The sequence below is a fragment of the Canis lupus genome, chromosome X (assembly GCF_003254725.2).
Source record: "Canis lupus dingo isolate Sandy chromosome X, ASM325472v2, whole genome shotgun sequence".
Taxonomy (NCBI): domain Eukaryota; kingdom Metazoa; phylum Chordata; class Mammalia; order Carnivora; family Canidae; genus Canis; species Canis lupus.
In genome coordinates this window covers 121,412,133-121,430,737 of record NC_064281.1, presented here as the reverse complement: position 1 = coordinate 121,430,737, position 18,605 = coordinate 121,412,133, and the positions used below count along the sequence as shown (strand labels likewise).

Here is an 18,605-nt window from a genome sequence, read left to right as displayed (position 1 = left end):
TCAGCTCAGGCAGGCAAGGGCCCAGAATAGCATTAACCTTACCTGCTGGCCTGGCTGTCGAGTTCCACAAGCTGCTCAGGTCTTCTGGGGCTGCTCTGCAGCTCTGGGGTTCTGGGGGCTTCAGGCTGCTGGAAGAGTGCAGCTGGGTCTCTCTGGCCCCCTCTCAGGGCTGTGGGCTTCTCCTCCCAGGTCTCTGCCACCTTGGCAGCCACATTCTTCTCTTCAGAACCAGCCAAGGTGCTAAGGAAGAGTAAGTATAATTATGGAGCAAGTGCTTTGAGATCAGTCCCCCCTCACCTACCACCAGCTGATGCCACCTCCTGTAGACATCGTGGGCTCCTCTTCCAGAGGATGAGGAAGAGAAGAGCCCAGTATAGCCCCCACATCAATAGCCCCCACATCAGAAACCAGACTTTCTCTTCTTTGGAAGGATCTCAGCATTACTGCTCCCCTTCCACTGACAAAAGCAGTCCTAATTCATCCTAGAGAAAGCCTGAACTTCTTATTCTCTTGCCATCCCCTGAATCTGGTGAGGAAGAAGTGGCTTCTCAGCTATCCTACATGTCAAGCTCTATGGGAGATCTTTCTTCCTCCCTGGCCTCATGTCACACCTACACTTGCACAGCGTTCTCATCACCATCCCCATCTGAGGTGCCTCCAAGGGCCTTGTTCTTTTTCCTGGTGCCTTCTCCATGACCTCTATGTGTGATGGCGCTGCTGCTGGGAGGCCTCAAGGATGTTATATGCCCACTAGGCCAAGGACATTGAGTCGGGTTATTGACAGCATGAGCCTAGCATTCTAGAAAATAAAAATCTGGGGATCCCTGGGTGGCTCGGTGGTTTGGTGCCTCCCTTCAGCTCAGGGTTTAATCCTGAAGACCTGGGATCAATTCCCACATCGGGCTCCTTGCATGGAGCCTGTTTCTCCCTCTGCCTGTGTCTCTGCCTCTCTCCCTCTCTCAGAAGAAAAATCTAGTTCACCATCACCTTGATCCTGGCTCAACCTGAACTCAACCCTCTCCACATCAGCAGCATACCTCCAATTGCTGGTGGGGCTACCCTGAGACAAGAAGATAACACTACCAGTTACCTCTAGCCCTGGGACTCTATTCATAGAAGTTAATCCCATAATAGGTATGCTCTCTGCCTTCAAGCTGAAATAACAAGTGAAGCAGTGGCCATGCTTTTGGAGTATGCCCTGGAAGCAATGTGATTCTTCAGCCTCAGCCTCAAGTGACATGAACCTAAATGCCCCAGCAGGGATAATAAGCTTATTACCACTTCCAGATGCCCAGGTAGATCTGCAGGCAAGTGGGTGTTGTGCCTCTTTGTGATGCTTCTACCATGATGGTCTGCTGCAACTCAGCCAGATACCAAAAGTGGTCTGCTCAGACAATGCTAGTCCCTTAGCCTGTAGGATATCCTGACACACTCACCTCACCCCTACCTGTGACATACATGTTTGAGCCAAAGACAGATCTAGAAGGCCTAAAGAGCTTGTTTCCTGTCTCTGTAAGCCCTGAACTAGCTTTGCCATGGATTTAACCAGAATCCTGTCCAATCTCCTGTCTTATAGAATTATGGTAACAGAGGTTGTCATCAATTTGTGAATCAAGTCAAGGTTTTCTGCAAAGAGTAATTTAGGCATCTGTTGCAACACAGGGACAAGTGAATGAATAAGGTTCCCTTTCCCTAGGCTTCAGAGCAAAGTCATTCCTATTATAGAAGGTATAATCCATGTGACCTATAAAAAGGAAAACTTAGTAAAAGTGTCAGAGGAATCTTACTGAGCAATGTAATACCCAGGAGGCCTTCCATACCCCTGAGGAATTGCCTGAAAGTCAAGTGTTTAGAGAGAGACAAAGTAATACTTCTGGCTGTACCTCGATCAAAGATTCAGTAGCCTAATACAGCTACTGCCAATTCTGGACACAGTCACACTCTACACATGGAAGATAACACCCTCTTCCATTCTTACACTACCTCTAAAAGACTCCTCTGCTGGTTGACAATGGTTGTCCACAGCGAATATACGTGCTTAAAATTTATCTGTTCCTCATGCATAAAGAACATCAATGTGGAAAGCCCAGACATGCAACATAACAAAGAGGAAAACAGTCTATGCTTTAGATGCAAAAATACCAAAAGTCTGGTGGGGAGGGGATGAACTATTCTGTGTCTTATTAAAATAAATCAGGCCAACAAAACTGTAAAGGGGTACAGCTGCCAGCTTTCCAGTGTTTTTGAATAGCTCTAGTAGGAGACAATCCTTTGGGGCTGCTTTATTTAGCTTGAAGTTTTTTGTTTTGTTTTGTTTTTGTTTTTTGTTTTTGTTTTGTTTTGTTTTTAATAAAAGGAGAGTTTGACATAGTACTTTGTGCCAGGAAATGTCCTACATGCTTTACACAAAGAAACTCACTTAAACCTTACAACAACCCTGTGTGGTAGGAACTACTATTACTACTATTCTATAGGTAAGAAAATTCCAACAGAGCATAACAGGAAGAAGCTTACCATGTGTGAGTCCATATTGCTTCTATTTTCCTTGCTACTGTGACGTATAGGTTAGAAACTTCTGTTCAGTCCTGCATATAGGCATCCTACAGCTAAGATTGAGAACCGTTGTTTACTCAAAACTGTGCATGCTTAACTCCATCTCCTCTTGGTTCTCCTTTTAGCTAGCTTTATTTTGCTTATTTTTTTTAATGAAGCTTGAGTTCCATTACAAGGGAAGATAGTTCCTTAGGATAACAGTCCACCATATTCTTGGTTTGCTGGCTTTCCTGATAAAGTCACTTTCCTGACCCTAATATTTTGCCTCTCCACATAGTGGCTTATCTTGCAGTAAGCAGAATGAGCCTGGATTTGGTTAGAATAGATGAGAAGATACCCAAGGCCACATAGTGAGTAAGTGAGTTTCCATGTGAGCCCAATACACAGGAATACATGTTCTTGATGACCACACATAGGACTCTTCGTGCACATGTAATGAAGCAAGATCAAGTTAGAATAGGGAAGAGTTCCTCAAGTTTTGGACAGTTTGCTTCACCAGATCTCCTTGCCAACCCCTCTCACCCTTCATCACCCAACTCTTGGGAATTAAGCCATCTTTCTACAGAGCCACAGAGCCCTGCCCTGGCAGATCTGCCAGGCGATCCCTCATGGATGGAGGATCAGCTGCCCTCATCGGGTGTGCACAGCCCCTGCCCCAGGGCAGCTCTGAGATCAGTGGCCAATGGCCAGAGGCCAGAGACTACCAAGTCCAGGTCACCCTGCCGAAGAGGAGCCCCTTTCGGCTGCTAGCGGGCACTCAGCTCGCTCCCTCTCTCCCGTCTCCGCCGGGACTGCGGCGATGGTCCACACAGGGTGAGAGGGGCCTGCTGCAACCCCACGGTCGCTGGCACCACCACAGCTCACCAGGCCAGCGGGGTTCAGGGCAGCCAGAGCCCCAGGCAGACGGTCCGGCCCATTTATGATCCTCGCGCGCCATCTAGCGGCCAGAACCAGCACGGCAGCAGGAGAAGCTACACCGAGGCTGTTCTAGTCCCGGGCGGCCATTTCGCTTGAGGAAGGTCGCATTTCCCGATAGGCACTGCGATCTGAGCTCCGCGGTACAGGAAATGGCGGTAGGCGCAGGCGCAACACAAGCTTCAGCGAGCGAGCTCCCGCTGCGCAGGCGCGCAGAAGGCGGTATCGCGCTCCACTAGGCGCGCGCCTCTGAGTGTGCCAATCAGAAGCGCATGCGCGAAGCCAACAACGAGTCTCAACCTAGACTGCACGTGAAAATAAACTAAGAGCTTTTAAGAAGACATTGATGGCGTAAGCCACCCCACAACAATTAAATGTAAACCTCTGCATGGGGCTCATGACGCTTTTTTTTTTTTTTTAACACTTTCCTGGTGATTCTCAAGGGCAGAGTTTTCTCCATTGTCATATTGCATAAGAAGAAGCCAGATCCTGCCCCAGGTTCGGGGAATATTAGATGACATCATGCAGACAGGGTGCTTTACACGTTAACTAGCTATGAGTTACTGGCTCTGGATCTTGAGAATAAGGTTCAAACAACAAATTTCATAAAATCGGTTTTTTAAAAGTTTTTCCTTAAGATTTTTTTTAAGAGGCTCTTGCGTTGTAACTCAGCTTTGCCACTTGTAAGCACTTGGGTAAGTCACTTAACCTCTCAGTTTCCCCAGCTTATTCATTTCATAGGGTTGCTGGAAAGATTGTAAAGCATCCAGCCAAGCACACTATAGGTGTCCATTATGATTTTCACTCTGTTAACTGCCAATGCAATTTGAACCCAAAAAGCCACATAATAGGACCTCATACCTCATAGCTTACAAAAGCCCTGATCCATTCATGGTCCCTGTCACTGGTTAGGCTCTAGCCACTCTATGCTTTGGAACATGCTAGCATGCTCCCACTTTGAGGGTTGTCTGCAGTTCTGTATCTGCTCTCCTTGCTCATCCTCGAATTGATTCCTTCTCCTCTTTACAAGAGCTTGCCTGATTTACCACACATAAATAGTAGGCCTCCTGACTGCCACCACTCTACCTCAGCACCCTATTTCTTCCAGAGCACTGTTCTTCCCAGGAGGTACAGATACCTAGGTTCCAGACTTTTCTTCATCATTCTAATTAGGTGCGAACCTCACAGAATTGTGGGGGAGCACTGTATAAGACACAGTGAGTAGAGAGATTTGCATACATTACATGAACCAAAGTTAAGTGGTTGTTGTCTTTAACGGTATCTGGTATTTTTTAATTATTTTTTTATTGGAGTTCAATTTGCCAACATATAGCATATCACCCAGTCTGGTATTAAAGGCCAATCAACCCCTTCATACCTTGACAAGCCTTCTATTCTACCACTACCCAAGGATCCAAAGTAGTAGCCACCCTCGACAACATACAGTGCCCAGCAAATAGCAGGGTGTTTGGAGTTCTTTGCACATCCTGTTCCTTTTGCTTAAAGGACCTCTATTCACATTTCAGTATTTGGCTCAAAAGCCACCTACCCTACAAAGCTGTCCTGAGTCTCCCATTTCCCTGCTCCTGCATAATGTATTATTCCAGTCTGGGCCAGGCTATGCTTCCTATCAGCCATATCTGTGTGCCTTCAGCACAGGGCACGTGCCATTTGAGTGATTGTTGACTGAAAGAATGAGTGACTTCCTGATTATGGAAGACTTCTTGGATGGTGGCAACAAGGCATAGTAGAAAGCTTTGTGGCCCCAGAGGCAGAGGCCAGAAGATTCTAGCTGGGGCTCTAGCTCTTGCCACATGCTTCTGGCCAGCTCAAAGGCCTTGCTGGCCTCACCTTCCAAGCCAAAGGCTAATGCATACCTGAGCTGCTCAGCACTGTTGCCTGATGCCTTACCCTTTCAGGTGTGCCTCCCTATCCTCCAGGTCTGCTGGACTGTCACTCTTCCAATCAGCTGGTCCAATAGAGGCCAAAGTCACACTGGAGCTGAGGGAGGAAGCACACATGCCCAATAAGACCTCAGACCAAAGGATACTGGGGGCCCTTCCCACTTGCCTTCTCACAGGAAAGGAAAGGGGAACCTACATCTGCCAGTAAAGGATGGCCTCTCAGTTGTGCTCTTAGTGTGGTATAGATGCCACTGTATATGATAACATCTTGTGACCTGTGGCCTTAGCACCTGAGTTCAAGATCAAGCACTTGGGATTCCTGGGTGGTTCAGTGGTTTAGCGCCTGCCTTCGGCCTAGGGCATGATCCTGGAGTCCCAGGATCAAGTCCCACATCAGGCTCTCTGCATGGAGCCTGCTTCTCCCTCTGCCTGTGTCTCTGCCTCTTTCTCTGTGTCTCTCATGAATAAATAAAATAAAATAAAATAAAATAAAATAAAATAAAATAGATCAAGCACTGCCCCTGATCAGCTTGGAGGTCCCTGGGGGACGTCTTATCTTGGTCTTGGGTCCTAGTATCCTTGCCTGACCTACATCTCCTGGGGCTGTGTGGGAGTACAAGAAGATTGTTCCTTACTAAATGCTCCACACACCCAGAGCAAACTAGCCACTCCTACTGGTGGACTGGTAGGTGAAATAGGACAGAAGCCTACTGCATAGGACTGTACAACCCCTTCCCATTGCACCTTAGCACCTCTGGAGCCATGTGCCCCTCTCAACCACCTCCCATGCTGCCTCATAGTGCAGTTGGCTGTCCCTGGGATTCCTACTCCTGAATCCTCCTTTGTGGGTTGGGCTGCAGTCCCTACAGGAGCAACCCTTCCCAAGCTCTGCCTCCCAATGGTGTCCCCTCTGCCACTTCAGCTTGGATCCTTGTAAGTAGGTGCTGGGATTGCAAGGCTGAGAGTTGGCACCATGTGCATCCTGATTACGCAGGAAAGGGGAAAAACAAGTAGCTGAACAGTCTGTAGAATGATCCAAGCCTGGTCTGGGTTCAGAACTTTGTGTCTGTATGTCCATTCCCTCCCAAAAGGATGGCTTCCATCTCCCAACAGATAATGAGAGCTGAAGGCCTGCTCAAACAAAATGCTCAAGGCACAAGACTCACTTAGATCCCACAGCTGCCTGAGACTGGGGCACTCTGTAGGCTCCCTGGAGGCACACTTCCTGGGTTCAAATCAGCACTTTTCTACCTCCCAGCTGTATGACCTTGGACACATCACCTGATTTCTCTGGGCCTCAATTTGGTCATCAGTGAAATTGGGATGATAATTGTGTCTGCCTTGTAAGTGTTCCAAGAAGAGTAAATGAGCTAGTAGACACCAAGTACTTAGAATAATGCCTGAGCCCTAACACGTGCTAAATTGTTCTCGTTATTATTACTGGGGCCTGTGGCCATTTATAGAAGCAGCATCCCTTTGTATTCCATCTATATCCATCAACTTGATACAGACTGACCGACTGAGCTGCTGTCTTACACAGTCTTCTCAGGAGTAGGATGCATTCTTTATCTCTCTGTAAATCAGACACACTGATGCTCACAGCATGTTGAGTAGTCACAGTTCATAGAGCACCTCATTGCCTGTGTAAGCCTGCACTTGAGTAGCACACTCACTAAAAACTCCTCATGTTTGTTCCCAAATCTGTTTATCCCCGTTGTACTTGCAACCATTACTACTAAATTCAATTATTAAACTTATAAAAGTGAATGGAAAGGGAGTGGTTGTTTTCTGCAAGTGAAATAACATTTTCTGGGGCACCTGGATGGCTCAGTTGGTAGATCACATGACTCTTGATCTCAGGATTGTAAGTTTGAGCCCCACATTGGGTATAGAGATCATTTTAAAATAAAAAAAATAAGATCTTAAAAAAAGAGACAACATTTTTTTTGAAATATAATAAATGCCAGTTTCTTAAAGATAAATGTCAAAATAAGAATAGGATAAAAGTCATAAAAATCTAGATTATTCTTCAGATTATTCTGCAGCACTATTTGATATTTTATGTCATTTTAAAGAAACTGAAAGCAGAGAGCAAAGACTTCATTTATGAAGATGTGTAAGCAAGAAGGATAATCTGGATCAATATTCAAACATGAAGCAGAGGTCTACAACAGCTTCCAGCAAATTCAGTTAATCTGCACAACTGTGCTGACCGGCACACAGTGAGGCAGGCTTCAGGTTGGGCTCTCAGTCCTCTCCACTAGTGGCAACTCAAAGAGCCAAGGTCCTAGCCCAGTGGCCTTTCCTTGCCCCTCCCTGAATCACCTGAGAAAGTGGTCCCTGACTCCACCCAGATCCAGAAACTGAGAGCCCAATCAGACGTGCTTCTTTTCTCAGAGGGACCACTGCTTTTCCTCTCACTGAACCACAGAGAACTGTCCAGGGAAGGCTGGTGGGGCAGGAAAAGGAGCTTTGGGGTTTCTGGAAGGGAAAGGAGAAAACAGAGGCGAAGGACCTCCTTCAATTTGTCCTTAGAGCTCAACAAAGAAGAAAGAAGGCACAAATTCATCCGTCGTTTGGTCATTCATTTGTGAGTTTGTCCCTTCACTCATTCCCCACACATTCATCCTACCTCCAAGTGCCTGCCCAGGCAGGGGCTGGACTTCCAGCTGCAAGTGGGCCATTGTGCATGCTCTGGAGGATCTTGAGAGCCAGTGGCAGAGGGTAAAAGGAGCAAGATTCAAGCATAGGCAATTCCCATAACTGGAAAGCCCAAGGACAAAGGATGTGGTGGAAGCCACTGGAGAAGCAAACTAGACAGAACTATGGGAAATGACCAGTGCTCAGTCCCCAGCAACCCAATCAGTTTTGGCAGCTTGACCCTGGCCTGTCACCAGAGACATGAGAGAATCAATAACTTGGGACCACTTGCCTCCCCCAGGCAGCTTACCCTCCTATCTCAGAGCCAATGTCTGTTCCAGTTATGCCTTTAGATGGGAAGCCAATGGCTCTGGATCCCACATTGTCATCACTTGACTGTGCACTTGACCTGTTATGGGAAGAGAAGCATTTGCTGACCCTGATTAGGTTTTAATCTAATATAACTAAGATGTCCTGAGAACAGGGCTCAAGGACTAGAAGCCCAGGCTCTCAGCTGCCACCCTGTGCTGTTCCAACTAAAGCCAACCTGACATCAGCAAGTATTTCTGCTCTTCTTCCAAACTTGATGGACTGGGAGCAAGAGTGGAACCAAAAAAATAGAGCAAAGTGACAACTCAAGAGGAGGCTGGCACAGTGGAGGGATCAATGGCTGACAGAACAAGGGGCAAGGCATTGGGGGCTATTAATAAACCACAGAGCCCAGACATCCTGGGTTGCCTTCTCTCATTTCCATGGCTGAGTCCCCACTGAAGGTCCAGAACTCCACACTGAGAAAATGGTGGCAGGCAGGCAAGGTTGTGGGCTCTTACCCATTACTGGCTACTAGCATCCCATTTAAGACATATCTAACTCTCAGCCACTGCTCACCACATCCAGGCTTTCACGGTCTAGCTTGGAGGACAACTCAATGAGATGGTCATAGGATGGCTGGGCACAACCATCCCTTCTGGACTCATCATCCCCCACTGGCTCTGCCTCACATCCTTGCCAGCCTCTAACATGTCTTCCTTTAACCACAAGTCATCCTAGAAGTCCATGTTAGATGTTCTGTTGAAGCTCATGCATCTTTTGGTCACTGACTTCCCCAAACTGCTCACTTGGCAGCCTTGCCAAGGACTGTGAAAGTTGGGCTAAGGGCTGGGGTGGGGGTGGTCTGGCCTGGAGCTTTGTCCAGCTCTGCAACTGACTCCCTGAGGGATCTTGGGAGGGGCCTGCCCCTCTCCAGGCCTCCTGTATTCCTTCATTTATTCTTTCAACAAATATTCACTGAGGACATGTGCTGCCCCAGGCACTGGGGACACAGTGGGGAACTGAGCAGTCCTGGTCCCAGGTCCATCCACTGACCTTAGACCAAGAGCCACATCAGCTCTATGTCCCTGCATTGAGTTACCTTTCAGGATCTGGATTGGGGCCTTTGCGGATCTCCTCACCAACCGAGTCTCTCTTGGCTTCTCTAGGGCTGGGGGCCTCTTTGTCTTTGGAGCCCAGGGAAGAACTATGGAGAAAAGAAATATAAGTTAACCACCCAGTAGCCACCCACACTCAGATGAAGGCAGTTACCTCATCCCTAAATGCCAACTGTCTCCAAGGAACTTAAAACTTGAGATTGCAGGACTGGCCAATTCTCAAAAATCTCATTACTAAAAGCCACTGTTGATTGAGGGTCAGACTCCATTCCCATAATTCTGCATGCATTAACTCTCCACATAAATCCCAATATATGAGTACTATATTTACCCATGTTTACTTTCCAAATAAGTGAATGAAGGCACAGATATCCCAAGCAATTTGCTCCTAGTTCCTCAGGTAACAAGGGGAAGAGCTAGAATTGGAACCCAAACAGTCTGATTTCAGAGTTCTTGACTATAACCTTCCATATATTAAGACTGCTCTGAACCTCCTAATTCAACCTCCCTCTGTTCTCTCTGACCTAGTGGGCCACTCCAGCCTTCTTTCCCCCACCTGTCTGTCATAACTCTGTGACACCATCTCCTACTTTCTTTGCCATACCTTCCCAGTCTCTTTCACCCTTTTCTCCTTTTCTGCCTGGTAATTTTGGTGTTCTCAGCATTCCTTTCCATGTGCATGCTCCACTACCTTGCCCACCCCCTCTGCTCCCATGGCACTGACTACCACCCGCAAACCAGTGATTTTCTTTTATTTTTTAATATATTTTATTTATTCATGAGAGGCAGAGAGAGAGAGAGTGAGAGAGAGAGAGAGAGAGAGAGAGGCAGAGACACAGGCAGAGGGAGAAGTAGGTTCCATGCAGGGAGCCCAATGTGGGGCTCGATCCCGGGTCTCCAGGATCAGGCCCAGGCCGAAGGCAGCACTAAACCACTAGGCCGCCGGGGGCTGCCCAAGCCAGTGACTTTCGCTTGTTCCCACCTCTCTGTGCTCCTGACCCATACCTCCACTGCCTTTCAGACTGGCCCTCGGGCAGCTCACCCTCAACATGGCTAGAACTGACTGCCATCCCAGACACCTTTAGAGGGCATGACCAGGTAGTTGCTACCTCCACGCTGGGGTCTTTGCTCTGCCTGCTGGCCCTTCTCTCCTTCTTCCCTTGATATTGTACCTTATGTAAACACTGACATGGAATTCCATTATTTCCCTTTCATCTGTCTGCATATAACATGGAAATTTCTGGGAGAGTCCTAACCTCTCTCCCAAACCTCAACTACAAACCCTCAAATGTCTCCTGGGAATGTGCATTTGGCTATTCACAAGTAAACTCATCATATATTCATTAAAAAATACCAAGTATTTATATCACTCCTCCTTGCCCCTTCATCCTGGTCCCCAGTAGTGTACTGAATTATGGAGCAAAAGGCGCACAGTAGGAGTCAAGCAGCCTGGGTGAGAGTCTTAAATCTGCCTGTTCTTAACCATATTACCTTGAGCAAGTTACTTGACCATTTAGAATCTCAGTTTCTACACCTGTAAAAAGGATATCTGGGGATATCTGCTAGACTGTTGGGACAGGGAAGGGCTTGGTGAATTCTAGCTTTCCCTCTTTCTTCCTTCCCCAAATTGATTCTCCCACTGGAAAATTGGGGAAGGGCACCCCATGGAATCTCAGTTAGTTGTTGTAGCTTTGCTAGTCCCAGACAAAGTACCAGAAGCCCTGTGGGTTCTGAAGACAGGAGACACAGCAGGGATGTTCATTGGAGGCAACTTGGCTTCCTCCTGCCTCTCTTGATAGCACTTTCCCTTTGTTTCTCAGAGATCGGTCAAATTAGGGAAATCAATGAAGCGGCTTCCACTGTTGTCCTATTAAAAACATCATCGCACTGGATGATGCTCAAACATTACAGTAACAAACACTCCCACATTTCTGTTCTGGGCCAAAAGGAACCTACGGAACACTTAGCTGCAGCCCCTGCCCTCCAGGCACTCAGAGTTCTTGGGGAGGACTGATCTATGAATGGACAACTGTGCACAGGTGCCATATGGAAGCCTAGGAGGCTGGAGCTGAGGGCCCAAGGAGGGAGGATATATGAGGGGTAGTGAGTTCAGGCTGCAGAACCCAATCAAGGTAGGGGGCATCTCAGGGTTTTCCCCAGGGGGCTGGCATGACTACTTCTGCCCTTTAGAAATCTCACCCAGATAGAGATGTGGAGTTAAGGGTAGAGAACCCAGGTTCGGGGATCCCTGGGTGGCTCAGTGGTTTAGCGTCTGCTTTTGGCCCAGGGCGCGATCCTGGAGTCCCTGGATCGAGTCCCACGTCAGGCTCCCGGCATGGGCCTGTTTCTCCCTCCTCCTGTGTCTCTGCCTCTCTCTCTCTGTCTATCATAAATAATCTTTAAAATAAAAAAAATGACTTTTAAAAAAAAAGAGAGAGAACCCAGGTTGACCATGTCTCTCGCCAAGCAGCCCATGGGCCTGATCGTTTGCATCCCTTCCCTGCTGACCTCATCTTTAAAATAGTGCAGAAGGAGCCCAGAAGGGCCCCCATACCTCATTCCTTCCTGGTCTGGGGCCATCAGGCGGAGTCCTGCCCCAGGTGTCATGATCTGCAGGCGGACAATCTCCTCACCTCTTGTACTGCAGCTAAGGAAGAGAGCCAGGGAGTTGCTGGTAAGAGAAGCCTCGCTCTTCCCTATCTGTGCCAGGGGTCCAAGGCCATTCTCCCTCAGGAGCCTCCTGGCTAATGCAGTGGGATACTCAGACCCATTGCCTTTTTCTTTTCCTCTCGTCTCCTCTTTGGCCATAAACTTTCTTGGTGCTACAGCTGAGCATGGGCCACTGACCTCCAGGCCCCAGAGGAAGGAAGAGTGAAACATCCTTTTACCAGTCCCCCACCCATGAGCCTAGACCTCTTCAGTCACAGCAAGGGGCCTTCTGCATAGAAATGGGATCACCCAGCTCCAGTGCCCTCTCTGTCACTACTGCCATGATGTTGCCATTCACTTGCAAAGGTGAGTCCTGGCTGTGGTCCCACTGGAATGTCCAAAGTGGTTATTTGTGAGGCCAGTGCGATTTCTGGATATATGGACTGATGGGGACTGATGACAAACAAGATACTCTGGAAATCTACAGACCAAATTGGGGTGAGATAGGATATCAGAGACTTGGGGGAAAGAAAGCAAGTGACCAGGTGCCTGTGAGCTGGAGCCCACAGAGGACCAGAAATTCTCAACACTCAGAGGGCCCCTGTGAGGATCCCTGTGCTCAGAACCTGGCCCACAAATGTCCACACATATCCCTCCAAGTCTGATGTGCTTTTTGGTTCTACTTCAGGGTCTGATACCTAGCAGGCTTGTGCCATGGTGATGGCCAGAGCCAGAGAGAATCTAGAGCTTTTTGGCTTTGTGGGAGTGCTCTTCATCCCAAACCTCCCCAGGTCCACAGAGTGAGGCCCAAGCCATCCTTTAAGACTCAGCGCACTTATACGAACTCACTCCTTTCTTCAGCTACCTCTGGGCACTAGGCTGGGCACTGGGGCACAGATGAAGAGGAGCCCCAGGCCTGCCCTGGTGAAGTCCCCAATCCAGTGGTGGGCAAAATGTGGGCACAGTGGCATGGGTCCTGAATGTACTAAAGTGTAAGACTGTACACAAATCCAGTTCCAAGGACACCTGAGAAGCTTCATGGATATATAGCCTCTGCTAGAGGTGAAGGCAGAGAGATAGCTTTGAGTGAGCCAGAGTAGCTTGGCTGCTCTCCTTGGAAAGTCACCTTGGAGTTGATTCTGACACCTGGCTCCAACCTAAACTAGGAGGCCTTAGAGGACCGAGTTCAGTGGGCTACTTGTCTATGTCCCTTCTGGGACCTGGCTGAGACCTAGCCATTGGAGATGAGGGAAATAGAAGGGCTCCCAGGGACAGGGCGTCTGGTGTATAAGGGCAGCTCTGATTTCTGTCTGTCCTCCCATGATAGCAATGATGACAGCATAAAGCACCTGGTTGGGACAGACCCCATTTGGGAACATCACAGGCAAGGAAAACATTCTTCTTCACTGGTGTTTTTTGTTATGTCAGAGAGAAAATAAGAACAAGGTGTCACCCAAGTCTGACCAAGCTAGTGTCTCTTCTTTAATGCCATCCTCCTTCTTTGTCACCCCCTTGAGTAATTCTTTCTTGAAGGCCCAGCTCAAATGGCACCTCTTCCAGGGGGCTATTATGGGTGGCATTGTGTTCCCCTAAAAGATATGCCAAAGCCCTAACCGTACCTGTGAATGTGCCCTTATTTGGAAACAGTGCCATTGCAGATGTCATTAACTTAAGGTCATACTGGAGAAGAGTGGCTCTTAATCCAATATGACCGGTGCCCTTATAAAGAAGGGACATTTGTACACAGACACATGGAAGGAATATAGCCATGTGAAAACAGGGGCAGAGATTGGAATGATGCATCATAAACTAAGAACCAACAAGGATCACCAGCAATACCAGAAGCTAAGAGAACAGCCCAGAACAGATTCTCCCCCCAGAGCCTTTGGAGGGAACATTCAGCCCTGCTGACACCTTTATTTAGAACCCCTGGCTTCCAGAACTGTGTGAGTATAAGTTTCTGTTGTTTAATCCACCCACTTTGAGATAACTTGTTACAGCAGCCCCAGCAAATTCATACAGGGGCCTTCCAGCCTCTTCTCTGGCAACAGTCCACCAGCCTCACCCCCTTACCAGACCTTCAACCACAGAGAGCTCTAGTACAATCAAGTTCTCAGCTAGGCTGGGAGCTTCTGGAGATCAGGGGCACTCATCTAATGAGGCCCCAGCTGCCTGTGGCAGTACGTCTTTCGCACCCACAACTGCATTTCCTTCAGAGGCTAGCAAGGTGGCAATATTGGTCTCTTCATTTGAAGAAGGCCATGCAGATGAGCAAGCCTATTCGTGGGAGCATCTAGGCACTGTACCAACGACTTTATATGCACTATCCCATTTAGAATTTGAGGCAGCCTCAGGAGGTAGGTATCACTATATTCACTATTATATATATGAGGTAACTGAGGCACCAGGGGTAAAGTGGCTTGCTCAAGGCTAGTATAAGGCCTTGTGCCAGAAGCTGTGCTTTTACTCACTGTTCTCCAGCTTACTGTTCCATACAGCATGCTGGGCTACAGCCCACAGGCACTGCCATTACTGGGTGAGGCAGAAAGCCAAGGAAGCTTGGCCAGTGCTGTGATGGGGAAGCAGCCAGGCCTGGGGGCCCTTGTGAAGACCAGTCTCTCTGGAAGAGGGTATTTGAATTAGCTCAGTCCACAAGGTGGGTAGGAATTATCCCACAATGAGAGGGTTAAAGACAAGATGAGCCCAAGAAATCCAGCCCCACAGTGCATGGAGGCAAGGCCCATGGTTGAACAGGGGGAGTTGGAGGGGTGACAGTAGAGATAAGTAGATCAGATGTGGACACTTGGAACTGAAAGGCCTTTGGGATGCCAAGTAGGTCTGGTGTCTAATGGAAAGAAAGTGACAGGTGGACAGACCCAAGGACACAGCCCGTGGATGTCCTTGGGTGGCACTCTTTCCGTCACAAACTTTCAGCCCTCCCTGAAGTCCCTGAAGGGTTCAGCACCTAAGACAGGGGCTTCCCGCCTGATTGGCCTACTTCATGAGATGAAGAACCTATATCAGACTTGAGTCAAGTGGGGTGGGGCAGGAGCAAACCTAAGGAGCGGGCAGGCTCAGCAGGGTCACGCCTGAGGACAAGGCTGTGATGCTCTCTTGCTCCAGTCTACCATAAACCAGCTTTTTCTGAAGTGCTATATAACCCAGAATTTGGCTGAGCTCTCCTCAACCACTGCTCCCCACGGGGCTGGGCTCCTTCAAGGCCACAGCCAGGCCAAGAATTCTCAAATAACCAGGCAGACCAAAGCTGGGTGTAGGGAACTGATGGTGGCTGCCTCACCTGATCAGTGTAGGACCTGTCTGATGCAGTGGGGTCAGAGAGGAAGGCCACCCAGGACTAGCCAGCAGCTCACCTGGAAGCTGTCTAGGGGTATTGTAGAGATTTTGTGACTGCAAAATCTGAGGGAAGAAACACTATGAGAAGCATTCTAAGCCTTCCTGACCAGCCTGTTCAACACTTCTGATGAGAACGCCTTCCTTCCCGTTGTGGGCTGCCCTGTTGTGGGCTATCTCTGGTGTCTGGAACATTCTATAATCTCGTCCCAGTTCTGCTTTCTGGGGCCTCACAGGCAAGTTTGACCTCAGACTCCTGGCCTCCAAAACTGTAAGACAATATATGTCCGTTGTTTGAGCCACCAGTTTGGGGGACTTTGTTCCTGTTGCACTAGCAAACCATTGCAGCCACCTTGCTATGACAGACAGATGATGGGTATTAAACATCCAAAGGAATTTTCTGGAATAAATGTTAAAATGACTCTCAAATACATGATATAGCATGACCTAATTCTTCTATGTTCTCTTTTTAAAAACACCTGAGGGACGCCTGGGTGGCTCAGTGGTTGAACGTCAGCCTTTGGCTCAGGGCATCATCCTGGGTTCCTGGGATCAAGTCCTTCATCAGGTTCCCCGTGAGGAGCCTGCTTCTCCCTCTGCCTGTTATCTCTGCCTCTCTCTGTGTGTCTCTCATGAATAAATAAATAAAATCTTTTTTAAAAAATACAGAAAAAATTATTTTAAAAAACCCATCTGAAACCATTCATTGCTTCCCTCACCTCTCCCCCGCACAAAAGACAAATAAGGAGAAATCAGAGATGTGCACTGTTTGGAGATGAATTATGTCCTCTCCAAAACTTATACGTTGCAGACCTAACTAACCCCGGGACCTCAGAGTGTAACCTTATTCGGAAACAGGGTCATTGCAGACAGGATTAGTTAAGATGAGGTTATACTGGAGTGTGGTGGGCCCCTCATCTAAAATGACCGATGTCCTTGTAAGAAGGGGAGATTAGAACACAGACCACACACACAGAGGGAAGCGCATGTGAAGAGACACAGGGAGAGATGGCCATCCATAAACCAAGGAGAGGCCTCAGAAGGAACCACCCTGCTTACTCCTTGATGTTGGACTTCTGGCCTCCAGAACTGCGAGACAATACACTTCTGTCCTTTAAGCCACCCAGTTTGTGGTACTTTGTTACAGCTGCCCTAGCAAACTAAGCCTCCATGCCCTATCAGTGCCCAAGTCCCATCAATGCTGCCTTGTGAAGAGCTCTCAAATATTTCCATTTGTTTAAAAGTTCTCAAGGACAAAAGTTCACACACACAGGGAGGATCAAGAGAGGAAGGCAGTAAAGAAAAGGGGCAGTCCTGCTGCTGGTGCAATGACCTCAGGCTGGCCTCACACTCCTAGCTTCCTCTGAGCAGAGAAGGTCTGCAGCCTTACTGCCCTCCACCAGACTGCGCTAGGGCAGGCAGCCCTATCTTTCTCCTGGCACAGAGGAGGTGGCCCCAAGGGATCAGGGTCACATACAAATGGTTGTGAGACTTGAAATGGGGAGGGGAGTAGGGGCTCACAGGGCATTACGAGAGCTGGAACAGTCCCTGAGGTCCCTGAAAGTGACCTGTAAGGACAGGCACTCTGCCCCTCTAGCCTCGGGATCTTCCCAGGGTGCCATGGAAACATACCACTTAGAAGACTTGGATTTGGTCACAGCTGCCAGGCTAGGCAGGAGCTTTAGACAGCAGCAACAACAGGGAGGTGGCGCTCTCAACAGAACTTAGCTCAATTCACTGTGAAGTACAGGGAGGTGTTGATTGCTCTCCATTTGCAGACAAGTGAGCACCATTATTTGCCCGGACACTCAGGGCTCAGAAATCAGAACAAATCGGGCCAGTCTGCAGTGAGGTCACCAGTGCTCAGCCTGCCCCTGCCCTGTGACCCCAGTCCCAGACCCTCCCAACTGACTGGCTCCCAGGCCAGAGCCAACTCATGGCACCCACCTGGGTTCCCAGCTCCTTGCAGAGCTGGGCAGACTCGGCATGCGCTCAATCCAAATGGCCCGAGACACTTTGGCTCCGCCTCCATCCGCACTGGCAAAGAAGGCAGCTGTGAGTGGGGCTGGGGACTGCAGAGCCTCCTTCCCCAACAGGAGGCAGAGGACACAGCTGGCAGGTTGACCTTGGACAACTTACAGCAGAGCTATAAACAAGCCCAAGAACGGCAGGGCTAGGGCTTCAGAGGTTAAGCCTTCTCAGACCCTCTGGTTAGCACATTTTCCTAAGATGTTGTGGCTGTAGTTGCATTCACATGACACAGATGAGCATTAAGCAGACAAGAGTGACATACTCTCTCCCTGGAGGCCAGGCTGTTTTGCTCCTTTCAGCCCCAGGACATCCAGCCAGACAGCTCTTACTGCTTTCTGTGCCCCATCTTGTCACTGGGCACATGGGGACACTGACCTGAGGCCCTGCAAGGCAATGACCTGGCAAAGGTTCTACAGTGACAATTACAGTGACAGGGCAAGTCTTGCGACCACCAGCACCAGGCAGAGATGATTTAATAATTACCTGCTTGAGCCAGGAGGGGATCTTGCTAGAGCAGGTGGGTCCTGGCTCTTCTCAGAAGGCCTGTCTTCATCCACCACCTCAACCCTTTGGGCAAGAAGAGAAACAGATGCACTGCCTGTCAATGTGGCATGCTCAACTGCCCTAGAGCTGGATGCTCCTGAAGGACATTCAGTGGTATCTATGGCTATGGGGTGGCCCAGTCTGGAGGCTCAGTGATTCCAGTTTGGGAGAAGAACAGCATATCAGGTTGAATAGTGTGCCTCCAAAATTCATGTCTGCCTTGAACCTATGATGTGAGCTTATTTGCAAACAGGGTCTTGGCAGATGTGATCAAGTTTAGATTCGGTCAGTCACACTGGAGTAGGGTGAGCCCTAAATCCAATGACCAGTGTCCTTATAAGAGGAGGGAAATTTGGACAGAGACACAGAGAAAAGAAGAAAAGAAGGTCATAAGATGGCAGAGGCAGAGGGGAGCCTGGGTGGCTCAGTTCATGAAGAGTCTGCCTTCGGCTCAGGTCATGATCTCAGGGTCCTGGGATTGAACCCCACATCGGGCTCCTTGGTCAGCCGGGAGCCTACTTCTCCCTCTGCCCTTCCCCCTGCTTGTGCTCTCTCTCTCACTCATTCTTGCTCTCTCTCTCTCAAATAAATA

The 18,605-nt window shown here is 48.7% G+C and overlaps 1 protein-coding gene across 17 annotated transcripts in view; it reads right to left on the bottom strand.

The window, feature by feature from the left end:
* ZNF185 (zinc finger protein 185 with LIM domain) overlaps positions 1 to 18,605 on the bottom strand; it is a 64,142-nt gene that overhangs the window by 24,408 nt on the left and 21,129 nt on the right. For 5 of the 17 annotated variants that reach the window (XR_007409307.1, XM_025460669.3, XM_025460663.3 and 2 more), the window contains 7 exons: positions 17,954 to 18,037; positions 17,387 to 17,476; positions 11,994 to 12,086; positions 9,424 to 9,528; positions 8,323 to 8,421; positions 5,380 to 5,469; positions 43 to 240 (listed from right to left, as the gene is read on the bottom strand). Coding sequence is in view for 16 of the 17 variants with exons in the window: in XM_025460669.3 (XP_025316454.3) it covers positions 43 to 240; positions 5,380 to 5,469; positions 8,323 to 8,421; positions 9,424 to 9,528; positions 11,994 to 12,086; positions 17,387 to 17,476; positions 17,954 to 18,037 (759 nt within the window). In the remaining variant the exon portion in view is untranslated. The remainder of the gene's footprint in view (positions 1 to 42; positions 241 to 5,379; positions 5,470 to 8,322; positions 8,422 to 9,423; positions 9,529 to 11,993; positions 12,087 to 17,386; positions 17,477 to 17,953; positions 18,038 to 18,605) is intronic. The other 12 variants (XM_035712057.2, XM_025460664.3, XM_025460665.3 and 9 more) reach the window with 9 other exon arrangements.